The sequence below is a fragment of the Danio rerio genome, chromosome 24, assembly GCF_049306965.1.
Source record: "Danio rerio strain Tuebingen ecotype United States chromosome 24, GRCz12tu, whole genome shotgun sequence".
Taxonomy (NCBI): domain Eukaryota; kingdom Metazoa; phylum Chordata; class Actinopteri; order Cypriniformes; family Danionidae; genus Danio; species Danio rerio.
Window position 1 is genome coordinate 9,310,184 of NC_133199.1, and position 14,384 is coordinate 9,324,567.

The following is a 14,384-nucleotide window of genomic DNA, read 5'->3' on the forward strand; positions in this document are numbered from 1 at the left end:
CTGGTCTTTGCTGGTCAGACTGGAAAGTGACCAGCTAAAACCATCTAAAACCAGCTTGACCATCCTGGTTTAAGCTGGACATAGCTGATTTTGGCTGGGCTCCCAGTCGGGTCAAGCTGGTTTTAGCTGCTTGTCTCCCAGCCTGTCCAGCTGAAACCAGGTTGGAAATGGCTGGAAACCAGCCTGGAAGGGGCCAAAACCCCTCTAAAACCAGGCTGGTCGACCAGCTAAAATCAGCCAACCATCCTAGGCTGGTTTAAGCTGGATTTTTCACCAGGGTGGTTTTTTTAACGCCCACCCCAACCCTAAACCCAACCGTCACAGTAATGTAAAAATATTATTCATTGTTAAACAGTGTCATAAAAAATGCTGCTATAATAATGTGCATATCGCACCTCCGGCCAGCCGACTTTACCGTCCTGATGGGCTAGTGTCCTGCTGAGTTTAGCTTTGAACTGCTGAGTCACACTGGACTTTTCTCCCCATAGACTTCCATTCATATGTAAGCAAATGCGTCAGACTGGAAACGCAGTGTCATGCGTTAAGTTTCGCAGTTCGCTGTAGTGCAAAGTTCAAGCTTGGTGAACTCTGACCTCCAAAATCGCATCACTTCTGTGCGTGAGACCAATCGAGGATCAAAACATCTCTTCTCTGGACAGAAATTCAAAACATGGACCAATCGCTCGCTTTTTTTTTTATGTCTAATAATCTTGTTTAATCCCGCCACTTTTCACATCGCTATACGACTGAATTTTGTATGCACATACACTAGTGTGACAGCTTAAGAGCTTGATTAGTTATCCCAGGTGTGTCTGATTGGGGTTGGAACTAAACTTTGCAGGACACCGGCTCACCAGGACTGATTTTGGGCATCACTGTGCTAAATTCTTATTAGCATTTAAATTTCAATCAACTGAGATTCTGTGCCTTTCTTTCAGGATTTACTGAGATGTCGTGTATTAACTTCAGGGATTTTTGAAACTCGATTTCAAGTGGACAAAGTAAATTTTCAGTAAGTCATTGAAGTTACATCATATATTTTACAACCTCAAATCAGAAAAAGTTGTGACAGTATGGAAAACGCAAATAGAAAAGAATGTAGTGATTTCCCAATTTACTTTGACTTGTAATTCATTGCTGACAATATGAACACAAAATATGTCATGTTTTGTCTGCTCAACTTCATTTCATTTGTAAATATACATCATTTCCTGTCAATCAGATCCGCAACACATTCCAAATAAAGGGACAGGAGCAATTTAGGGCTAGTATTCAGGTGAATTGGTTAAATAATGATGTGATTTGAAACAGGTGATGTCAACAGGTAATTGTAATTATGAGTTGGCACAACAGCAGCATCCAAGAAAGGTCTAGTCCAGGGGTCAGCAACCCGAGGCTGTAGAGCCGCATGCGGCTCTTTAGTGCTGCCCTTGTGGCTCCCTGGAGCTTTTTCAAAAATGTTCATAAAGATGGGTTAATATAATTTTTTTATATTATATGTTTTAATATGATTTCTATTGGAGGACAAACATTTTTAACGTTTTCAAATGCTGTAAAAGTGTGTAGAATTAATATTTAATTTCAACATTTCTGTCAACGAAGATTTGCGTCATAGCCTGCGACACAGGTTTCTATCAGCAGGGCGGGATGCCAGGCAGGTGGCTGTTGTAAACAAACCGGGAGATGATAAAGCATGGAAAACCGTTCACAGATGGTGACTACATGAAGGAGTCATTCATCAACATACTAGAACACCTATTTGCAGACTTCAAAACCAAGAAAATACAAAAAATTAAAGATATACTGTACCTCTCTCTGCTAAGACATTGAAGGAAAGGGCTATTAAAATGGCAGTTAACATCACCGATCAGCAAACCAAGGACATTAATTCAGTGCCAGCATACTCAATTGCCTGTAATGTGACCGATATTCAATGCGCTTTTATGCAGGTATGTGAACTCTGATGGGCCGCAAGAAGAAATGATCAAATTAATACACTGAAAGACCAGAGGCTGTGCTGAAGTGTTTAAATGACAACTAAATAAACACTAACCACCTGATTTCAGTGGCTATTTAATCATGAAGGCTCATTATGTATTTATAGCCAACTTAGTCGTTTTTATTGTAGGCTAATATAGCTACTATAGATACATACAGCATGCGTTTCCTTCATTATAAGGCTTATATAAGGCTTTACATTTTTTTGCGGCTCCAGACCTATTTGTTTTTTGTTTTTTTTGGTCCAATATGGCTCTTTCAACATTTTGTGTTGCCGACCCCTGGTCTAGTCCTTTGGGAGCAAAGATGGGCAGAGGATCGCTAGTTTGCCAACAAATACATGAGAAAATTATTGAAATGTTTTTTTAAAAAAAAACAATGTTCCTCAAAGACAGATAGAATTACAGTATATTAAGATATTTTCCCTTTAACAGTGCATAAATAGGAAGAGGAAAAAAAAGGAGGAAAATAAAACTTTTGACAACACTAATTTAGATGACAAACATTGCTTGGTTTATTTTTTTTCTTATTTACTTCAAATCATCAATTATGTCTTAATCATTCATTCATTCATTCATTCATTTTTGGCTTAGTTCCTTCATTAATCAGTAGTCACCACAGCGGAATAAACCACCAACTTATCCAGCATATGTTTTACACAGCGGATGCCCTTCTAGCCACAACCCAACACTGAGAAACACCCACACACTCTTGCACACACTCTCATACCACCAATTTAGGTTACCCAGTTCACCTGTAGCGCATGTCTTTGGACTCTGGGGGAAACCAAAGCACCTGGAGGAAACCTATTCAAACATGGGAGAACATGCAAACTCCAGACAGAAATGCCAACTGACCTAGCCGGGGCTCGAACCAGCGACTTTCTTGCTGTGAGACGATTGTGCCACCCACTGCGCCACCGTGCTGCTGTCTTAATTTTTATTTATGCTTAAATTAAATATTTATTTATTAATTTATTTCTGTCTTTCAGTATGTTTGATGTGGGCGGTCAGAGAGATGAGAGGAGAAAATGGATTCAGTGCTTTAATGGTGAGCTTCAAAAGTGTGTATGTGTTTAAGCGATTTACATGGACACGTTTGTGTAACAACCTCTAGGTATTACAATTTTGAGTTTGTTTATGAGAACATGCATTGTGTCTTTGTAATTTAAAACAATTCAAAATCAGAATTAACTGGGTTTTTTACATTCAAAACTTTGGGATAATTGTATAATGGCCTTTTAATTCTTCAATCAAAATCTGAAGTCACCATTTGTTTGGCCTCATGTCATTCCATTTAAATAAGGCTTTGGATAAAATTCAAAGCACAAATTAAGTTGTGGAATGAACCCTAAGAGGTTTTTGTAACTCAGTTGAAAGTCCAGGTAACCCAAACCTTGGAGATTAAAAATGTCTTGACAAGATAAATTATTCCTTTATGTAACAACACAATTCATTTAGGCTTTTATTTGCCACCAAATGATAACTAACACATATTTGTGCATGCAGCCCAAATTAAATCTGTTATCTGAATTAAACGTCTCGATAAGTTCTTCCCAAGTTCAATTGAAAAAAATTTGTTTGTTTTTTGTAAATTTTTAAAATAAAATTCAAGTCTTTAAGAGGACATTTTTTTTTAGCAGAAAGGCCCCTTTAGTTCAGGTCTGTTCCTGGAGGCCAGAGGCTTTGCAGAGTTTAGCTTTAACTCTTCTTCAATACACTTATCTGACTCAGGAACTCCAGGAACTGAGTTTGACACCCCTGCTTTAGGTGTTTTATATATAGTTGAATTATTAGTCCCCTTGGATTATTAACCCCCCTCGTTTAATCTTTTTCGCCAATTTCTGTTTAACAGAGCGAAGATTTGTTCAACACATAGTTTTAATTACTCATTTCTAATAACTGATTTATTTTATCTTTGCCATGATGACTGTAAATAATATATGACTAGATATTTTTCATGACACTTCTATACAGCTAAAAGTGACATTTGAAGGCTTAACTAGGTTAATTAAGTTAACCAGGCAGATTAGGGTAATTCAGGGAAAGTTATTGTATAATGATGATTTTTCTGTCGACAATCTGGAAAAAAATAACTTAAAAGGGCTAATAATTTTGACCTTAAAATGGCTTTTAAAAAAATTAAAACTGCTTTTATTCTAGCCAAAATAAAACAATTAAAACTTTCTCCAGAAGACAAAATATTATCAGACATGCTGTGAAAATATCCCTTGCTCTGTTAAACATCATTTAGGAAATATATATTTAAAAAAAAAAAATTCAAAGAGGGCTAATAATTCTGACTTCAACTGTATGAATGTATGTACTGTACTGTATTCATGTATTTATTTTCTGTTTGATCACAGATGTGACTGCCATCATCTTCGTAGCAGCCAGTAGCAGTTATAACATGGTCATAAGGGAAGACAACAGCACCAACCGGCTGCGCGAGTCTCTTGATCTCTTCCGCAGCATCTGGACTAACAGGTTTCACGATTCTTTCTTCATCGCAAATTCAGACATTAAGCCAGAACACTCATCTTCGTTTGTAATGCTTACAAGTTGTTATTAGAGGTTAAAGGGATAGCTTTTTAGGGTAAAGGGAGTCATTTTTTCTTTTGAACAGAACGATGATTTAAAAAGTGATGTAAAGAATGTTGGTAACCATTAATCATATACTTCCACACAAATCTTATATGGAAGTCAATCCCTTTGTTAATTGTGACGTCACACGAAGCAGCTTCTGGGTTCAAGCGCACTATCAATCTGTATGGGGAGACTCATCGAATGGTAATAATGAATGTTTACAAAGCGATGTAATACTTTTATATCACAACCCTTATATATATATATATATATATATATATATATATATATATATATATATATATATATATATATATATATATATATATATTTATATATATATATTTATATAGATATATATATATATATATATATATATATATATGTATATATATATATATGTATGTGTGTGTATATATATATATATATATATGTATATATATATATATATATATATATATATATATATATATATATATATATATATGTATATATATATATATGTATATATATATATGTATATATATATATATATATATATATATATGTATATATATATATATATATATATATATATATATATATATATATATATATATATATATATATATATGTATGTATGTATGTATGTATGTATGTATATATATATGTATATATATATATATATATATATATATATATATATATATATATATATATATATATATATATGTATGTATATATATATATATATATATATATATATATATATATATATATATATATATATATATATATATATTAGGGTCGTGATATATAAATAAATAAATATATATATATATATATATATATATATATATATATATATATATATATATATGTATATATATATATATATATATGTATATATTATTATATAGGCCGTTATATGCCTAATATCCTATGGCCAGAAAGTGATTCATTTTTTATAAATTGTGTATGCTGCAAGTCCAGAAACTGTTGTGTACACCATGATTTTATATAAAATTAACTTTAACATGTGATAGGACTAGAAAGTTGCCATAAACTGATATTTTCTCAAATCAAATAAGTGGCTTGGACCCGGAAACAGTATTCCATACATCACCGATAGGTCACGACTTACAGTAACAAGCGGATTGGTTATGTTACTATCAGTAACTCTTTTAAGGGATTAGTAGATAAAACCAAAGAAGAAGAAAAATAGCACACCTCTGTGTGTTCAGAGAACAATGCAGTTTTATGTGTTTTGTATTTATAACTTGTAAATGATTTAGCAAGCAATGTATATATATATATATATATATATATATATATATATATATATATATATRTGTGTGTGTGTGTGTGTGTGTGTGTATRTATATATATATATATATATATATATATATATATATATATATATATATATATATATATATATATATATATATATATATATATATATATATATAAAGACAATGCTCAAAACATCTCACTTTGTGTTTTCAAACAGGTTTTTAAGGACCATTTCAGTAATCTTGTTCCTCAACAAGCAGGACATGCTCGCCGAAAAGATCCTGGCAGGAAAATCTAAACTTGAAGATTATTTTCCAGAGTACGCTCGCTACACACTTCCCCCTGAAGGTAATGTATTGTGTATGATCATAATATTTTAAAAAATATCTTTCTTATATGCACTTTTCTCCATTTCAAAATTCGGATTCTGATTATTGTGAGGAATTACTATTGAAGTTTATCTAGTTAACCTAATTAACCTAGTTAAGCATTTAAAATGCACTTTAAGCTGAATACTAGTATCTTGAAAAGTATCAAACCCTGAGTGCAAACCAATGATGTGCAGCTTCACAAGTTCAAAGTCCCACAAGTCTGGCAACTAGAAACAGGTATTCCAACCCAGAGTGAACACTTTTTTGATCCACATTTTCTATGAATTTTTGAGTTTTAATTGAAGTATGAAAATGCTTTTATATGCTTATCTCTTACTTCATAAATGCTCTTAGAATTAGAATGCCCTTATTGACCATAAATGCTCCTAGAGTCAGAATTATAGCTGAAGATATTTACCCAAACCTGATGGGACCCTAGAAAGTAATCAAATAGTTTGTTATAACATTAAAATTCATCCCTGCAAGAGTGAAACAAATAACGACAGAGAAGTCAAATGGAGCTTATTTTGACTGCGGTGAGGCCGGCCGCCAGTTCAAGAAGAGCAGTCTTTCTAGCCGACAAGGTATTTCAGTGGCCGCTCATACACTGCGTATTACAGTAGAGTGCTAAACAGCAATGTACAGCAAGCTGACAGGGAAGAAGACGAGGTCACTCGCTACATTAAAACCGCTGTCAAGGAAAAAGAAATGGATGTTTTTGGCTGGTGGAAGATTAACAAACAATCTTACCCAAAACTTGCTAATTAGTCAGAACAGTATGCATCCCGGCCAGTAGCAGCAGCAGTGAAAGGGTTCAGAACTGTGCTAAAGCCATTTACAGTGAATTCAATAATGTTCCTCCACAAAAACACGCAACCTAATCTTGGTAAGTAAAGGGTTTTCAAATATAACTAAATATTGATTAAACCATAGAGTTATAATGTAGACAGGCTAATGTTGGCATTATTATTTTAAAATTCAGCTTCACCATTGCCTTAATGTCAGATTGTGAAGAGTAGTGGCGAAACAAATCCCACAGAGCCTTTATCTGAATTTTTCATCTTGCCAAATACCCGTCATAATTTAGTAAATTAAAGTTTTAAATTGTATATGGAAAGCATCGCCAATGCACCATGATATCGAATTGAACCGAATGGATGGCTTGATAATTGTAATCAAACTGTGAGAACAGTGTAGGTTCACACTTTTAAAAAATACTGTATTTAATAGATTCCAGAAGATTAGTACAGATTTTTATAAAGAAAACATTGGCAAAGTTTTAAGGGCAAGCTGGTTGATATGACCGTGGTAAAGTAAATCTAAACATAGTAAATCTTCCCCCTCAATTCAATTCTTTAGGACAGAAAAATAGCTATTAAATTGGCCTATTATTTGTAGTTCTTCCATAGCAATTTAATCTACCCCTTCAATATGTACTAGAAACAAAATCTAGACATTTCAACCCTTATACTCTGTGGAATAATGACTGAGTGTGTGTCTAATGAACAATCAAACACACAAAAGCCAAAGATTTATTATTTCAGCAGCTGTGTGAGGCGATTGAACATGCTGATTTGCATAACCACTGCTGACAGGTAATGGCTGAAATTGGACTGTTGTCCTAAGATGCATTAATTACATCAGGTTTGCACTTTCTTCTTGAGCTTCCCATAAGATGTCAGTCACTGCTTTAAATTTCTGGGCAGTTTAGCAGGGACGTATATGGTTATATGGCAATGTGGTGTAACCAATCTTGAACAAAAGTTCAACAATTGCTGAACTTTTTTTTTTTTTTGATAGTTTTTAATTACATTTTAACTTTATATAAGGGGCAATGTTAACCTGCACAAGGAAGCCAGAATATTGAGGTATTCTTGTTTTAGTTCAATTTAATTATAAAGTAAAACTGAATTAATAACTTCTTAGGGTCTCAAGAGTTTCAACCTTTGTTTGTATTCCTAAAAAATCTCTTAATGATGTTATTTGAGACCAGTATGTCAGGTATTTTTTGTCATACAAGTCATATAATCTTTTATTAAAGTTATAAATTTAGACTAAACTATTTTATCAGAAATGCAAACAAAGTAGAGTTCTGTTCCGTTGTGTGTGTTTCTAAGCATAGCTTACATCAGGCTATAGATTTGACTGGATTGTGTTTCTATAAATGAAAGAAAAAGTAAAAGACAATACATGAAAATGAATGACTTGACAATAAGTATTCCTTGACAGTTATTGTGGATATTGTTATTTTATTATTTATTAGAGTCAAACTCACCAATCCCTTAATATGACTGTGATTGCTTTAATGGCTTTGCAAAATGTAACACACCATTGTCTTTTCTCTGTATGCATAGCGACCCCTGACCCAGGAGAAGATCCGAAAGTGTCCAGGGCAAAGTTTTTTATCCGAGATGAATTCTTGGTATGATATTTTCTTATTTTCTAAATCAGGGGTCATCAATCTCGAACCTGGAGGGCCGGTGTCCCTGCAGGGTTTAGCTCCAACTTACCTCAACACACCTGCCTGGAAGTTTCAAGTATACCTAGTAAGACCCTGATTAGCTTTTTCAGGTGTGTTTCATTAGGGTTGGACATAAAATCTGCTGTACACCGGCCCTCCAGGAACAAGTTTGGTGACCCCTGTTCTAAATGTTTAGACACCATAGCCCCTTTCACACAGAAGTTCCAGAAAATACATAGATAATGTGTTTTGCCTTGGGATCATTTGATTTTGTTCATTCACACTAGCTTTGTTTTCTTCCACCTATTTTTATGTGCATTTTAGACATGCGCTTAAAAAATCGGTCGATGGAAATGCCAAGATATGCATAAATTTTGAAAATGCACATTAGAAATGGATGCGCCTGACTGAGTAGGATAAACTTTTCATTCGATAAGATGCACATAAACTACAATGGAAACAAATTTCTGTATGCGTATAAATATATCATGTGATCTCCCTTATAAAATGCCTCCACAAATACCTACATCTTCACTACAATACATCACCTACAGCGTTGGTTCTGCCATTTTTTCACACATCGATTAATCCAGGAATTATCTCAGCAATATTACTTGGACCCCCACCTGGATTCATTGCCAGGATAAATCTTGGGACATCTTTGCATTAGAGCTGCACGATTAATCGAAAAAAGATTGCAATCTCGATGCGACCCCCTAGGTCAGGGGTAGGGAACCTATGGCTCTCGAGCCACATGTGGCTCTTTGACCAAAAATACGTGGCTTTCCAGCTGTCTTCCTTCCATAATATTCAACCGTTTAAAAATATATATTCATCTCTGGAAATCAGGCTCCTATCGAAACAAAATGAATAAGAACTCAGTTAACAATGATTTCGAGCAATGTGAGTTTGTGGCAATGTGGATAAACTTGAATTGAGACACAAATAAAGGGTAAACAACTAATATTTCTATGAAAACTTAAATTCAAACATGGTGAAAGTAAAAATACTCTAAACTGTTCTTTTTCATTCACGGACTTAAGATGTGATGCTACATATTTGTTCATTTTTGAGTTGTGCAGAAATTAAGGTTTTAGTTAAACCTGTATTATTTATATATAATATAGTATTAGCAGTAATGCTATAATATTTGTTTAATTTATAGTAATACAGTAGCAAATGCATTTATAAAAATAAACATATACATTTAAATGGCTCTTCAAAAAATTGCATTTACTAAAAAAATCAGAAATGGCTCTTTGCTGAAAAAAGGTTCCCGAACCCTGCCCTAGGTCATCTTAATCCAGCATTTCTGCGATTCTGCCAATCCTATTTTTAAGTTCAGGAGAGAAGCAAAGGAGGCTGTACATTGTTTCACATACGTTGCTCAGTGACATGGACACCACCAAATGATGTTGAAACAGTACACACACTGTACTTATAAGATATAATTCACCCAAAAATGACATTTTTGTCTTCATGTAATGATGTCACAGATACTTACAGTAGATGTCGCCTACCCTGTTGTTTTCCATTCAAAGTCTTATCAAAGTTTAGCATTTAACCAACAGTAGACCTATATATAATATTGTTGTTTCATCATGTTTGAGAATAACAATAATAATAGCCGTCTTACATTAAAGGTGCAGTAGGTGATCTGCCAAAAGGCTAACCGCTTAGCATATTATCTTTGGACGGCGATAGGGGCTGTGATTCAAAGCCACACCCCCTAAAATTGCGAGCGCACGCACCGCGTCACAACAGCCGACAGACAACCCACTAGTTCATGTCAATCGCCAGTTAGTTAGTGTTTAGCCAGCGGCGTGCAGAAATTACATTTATTACTTAGTCACATGCTATTTTAGAGCGAATATTCAGAGTAGCATGGTAAACAGTATAGAAAGGCTGTCATTGTTCAAAAATGACCCAATGTGAATATAAAAGCAACTTCAGCTCAATAAAGCAGGCTAGGTGGAACAGCGCTATTTACTGATGTTTTGTTGTTACACTAAATATAAATCTACATTATCAATGCTGTAAAAGGACTTTATAAAACTGAAAATAATCACGTCAATCATTCACCGGGAGATTTCAGTAGCTGAACAACACGTCTGTGCATACAAGTCATTCATAACACAACACAATCTAACATAAGCTTAGCCTAACTAAAATAGTTTTAAAACAGAACATTACCTGTCTAACAGTAATACTTCAGCCATGGTGTCGTCCTTCCTCCAGCGTGCTAAAGTAACTCCAATATTGATTCAGGTTTTAGCAGCATTTGAGTTCTCCCGGTCTGTCTCGTGACCGTGCTGCGCTTCGGCGCAGACATTGTACGCGCAAATGGCGGATCTGCGTGAACCGATGCGCAGAAGTCCGAATCTACATTTGCTGACAGACAGTCTGAGCTGCTTATCGGAATTATGGGAGATGTCGGTCTGATAATATTTAATTGGATGAACATTTTTTAGTTTTATGCTTTACCCAGAATATAAAAATACATATAAACACATTTAAATCATTTACTGTAATTAGTACTATTGGACTGTGAAGAGACTTTCAACCAGCACAATAAAAAATGCTTCTGAAGACAATCACCTGCTGCACCTTTAACCTTTATTTGACATCTACAGAATCGTGAGAAAATCATGATCTTTTTTTTTTTAAGCAGAAAATTGCGGTTCCTATTATAGCCAGACTCAAGCAGCTCTACTTTGCGTTCACACAAAAGGCACTTCCACAGTTCTCAGACAGTTTTCTGGAATCCACATGTAGTGTGACAGGGGCTTATTAATTCACATTTCTAATAAACCATCTGTTTATGTCTGCCTTGTATAATTAGGCCCAATCCCAATTCTATTTTTGTACCCCTACCCCTTCAAAATGTACTCCTAAGATTTGGGACAGCACTACAGCACCTGCACACGTCCTCGTATGTCCTCGCAATCTCTTGCTTCATATGAGTTCAGATGATGGAGACTACTAAAGTGATTCCAGTTGTGTTATTTTTTGGTATTTATCTTCAGGAAATCACTGAAGCCACGTGTTATGTTATCAAAACGATCTAATGTGGCAATATGATCTTAACTGTACTGTGTATTTACACAGTGGCCATATTCATTAATGTAAACACACCAAAAACAGCATTAACATTATAGCAGACACTGTAAAAAGCCAATTGACAGCCAGTAGACTTTTCTGACATGGTATTCCAGTGTCACCGAGTGTCAGAATGTTGTGGGACTACTGTACAAAAGTTATTATTAGGGATTATAGATGGGGAATAGATTGCGAAATTTAGCGGTTTTTATTTTAGCGTTTTTTTTTTTTTTAAAAGCATGATGGTAAAACACAAATGCGGTTATGAATATATTAAAACATGTGCTTGTTTGTTGTAAAAATTCGTAATAATGACAAAAAATACTAATTAGTGGATCTCCTTACTTCCGGGTGCAGCTGGAAATTTTTCCTACTCCTTGGTTTCGAGTGTGGTCCTGAAAAATCTTCGTTTGAAGGGGTGTATACCCATTGCCCTTAGCCCTACACCTTTAAGCTAAAGAGAATAGGGTATATGCTGAAGCATGCTCGTGGGACTTTTAATTTGCCAGTAACCTGGGTTAAGCACTTTCGGCAAACTGTATGCCAATGCAAAAAACGTCGCATTAAAAGTCTGTTTTCTTTAAAAATCAGCTATCTCCACTAGCTAAGTGATATCCGATATAAAGTGGGTCTCAGAATGTACAAGAAGCATTGCATTAAATTACATTTTCCCCCGCCATGTCTTCATAATATGAGCATTTATTTTACCCCAGTATATTCAATGGAGCTTCTGCGCTAGTCTGCCGATTCTAACGGGCGCATGCGAGTAAACGGCTTTTTGTCTCGTTTTGAGCTTGAGCAACTAAATGAATGCCAAAGTTTATTTAACAGATTGTATTTTAATGACATTACAACATCAATGCTTTAAAAGGAACCGTATAAAATAGAAAAAAACTCACAATAACAGGTCACCGGAAGTTTATCAGTATGGGAAACACACTAGCACGGCATATACCCTATTGGGACACCACTACCCCTTCACGGGCACGTTGAATTGGGACTGGGCCTTAGTCTCCATCTAGTCACCCTTTCTGTAATTAGTTGGTCATTATTTCTAAAAATTGTTTTGGAAATGTTTTCAATTTATATTGTTTCCATACCACCGTAACTGCTGGGTTGTTGTGTGTGTTTGCACGAACAGAAAATCAGCACAGCGAGTGGCACAGACAAGCACTACTGCTATCCTCACTTCACCTGCGCTGTGGACACTGAAAACATTCGCCGCGTATTCAATGACTGTCGTGACATTATTCAGAGGATGCACCTACGCCAGTATGAACTGCTGTGACTGGCCAAAACCAACGCTTTTCCAGTCGTACATCACACGGGCTCTTTGAAAACTACTGAAGAGTGACTTTGTCTTGTTTTTCCCCCCTTTTTTCACTTATTCGCTTTTTATTTATTTATTTAGTCCACATGTAGTCTTTATCCGAGGAGGGGAATGAATGTGTGTATAAGAAGAAACATGTTGTTTTATGTTCGTATAACATCCAGGTTGTTCATTCTTTTCAAATGTATTTTGTTGTTTTTCAGCAATGCCTGGCTTTAGATTAGATGTATTAGATCTGATTAGACCGGCTGACATAGCGTAAACCTCTGGTAACCTCTGACTTGTGCCAGTGTGGTCTAATCGTTGACTTTTTTCCCCTTCGTCGAATGAAGGGGATGTTAGAGTACTTGACAAAGAGGGTTTAATTAAAGGTTTAATGAAGCACTTTGCATTTGTTTCCTAAACGGAGACAAGAGGCAAAATTAACAATGTAGCACCTCTTTATTTATCTTTTTTTTTTTTTGTTTCTGTAAAACATGCAAAGAGGACTTTAGGGCTAGATAGAGTTTTTAATCGACTATAGAGCACAGTGCTTGGTTAGGGGCTGGGTCTTGTGGGATTTGCATTTTTCTTCAGCGGGTGGAAGCTTCTTACCATCTTTGGGAGAAATGCCACGGGCCAGCCAGTGCCTCATTTAGCTTAGGGCCCCCCACCTATTTGGGAGGTCATCCAAATACAGATATGAAGATTAACAATATATTTTTAGGGTGGGTGGGGTTGTTATGTTAATCCTAACTTAACTGCAAGATCACCCAATCTTGTACAGGACTGCAAAATGTTATTTTGTATAACTTCAACAAGAAAGACAAATCTTTGACTTGTAGAAGCTCATTGTGCCTTTGGATATGGCTGTACCTGTAAATGAGGATCAAATATTTGTGATTGGACAGTGCTGTACAGCTTGATGTCAAATCTTACATGCAGCACAGAGTGCTGACAGAAAATCTGTTTTTAGATTGAGTTTTTCTGGTTTCTAAAACTGCTTAAAAAATGTCTTTTACTATAAAACGAAGAAATCTTTGGCAAAAAAAAAAAATAATAATTTTTTAAAATATGCAAAAATAACCACTTTGTTCAGAAACTGCAAATACAGTATGTGTTGAAATTTATTTTTTTGCCATTTGACAGATTCAGCTTTAAAAACATTGGAAATCTTCTTTTTTTTTTTAATTTCCAACATTTTGACCTGCTGTTGTTTGTCTTTGGGGGACTTTTAGAAAGCCTTGTATATGCTGGCTGTACACAGGGTTGTGCTAGGGAAGGCT

The 14,384-nt window shown here is 35.0% G+C and overlaps 1 protein-coding gene across 1 annotated transcript in view; it reads left to right on the forward strand.

Moving 5' to 3' along the window:
- gnal (guanine nucleotide binding protein (G protein), alpha activating activity polypeptide, olfactory type) overlaps nt 1–13,501 on the forward strand; it is a 69,696-nt gene extending 56,195 nt beyond the window's left edge. Inside the window, 6 exon segments of the mRNA NM_001007339.2 lie at nt 939–1,012; nt 2,990–3,048; nt 4,364–4,484; nt 6,076–6,206; nt 8,584–8,651; nt 12,931–13,501. Coding sequence (NP_001007340.1) covers nt 939–1,012; nt 2,990–3,048; nt 4,364–4,484; nt 6,076–6,206; nt 8,584–8,651; nt 12,931–13,077 — 600 coding nt within the window. The 3' untranslated portion in view covers nt 13,078–13,501.
- Nucleotides 13,502–14,384: the final 883 nt, after the last annotated feature.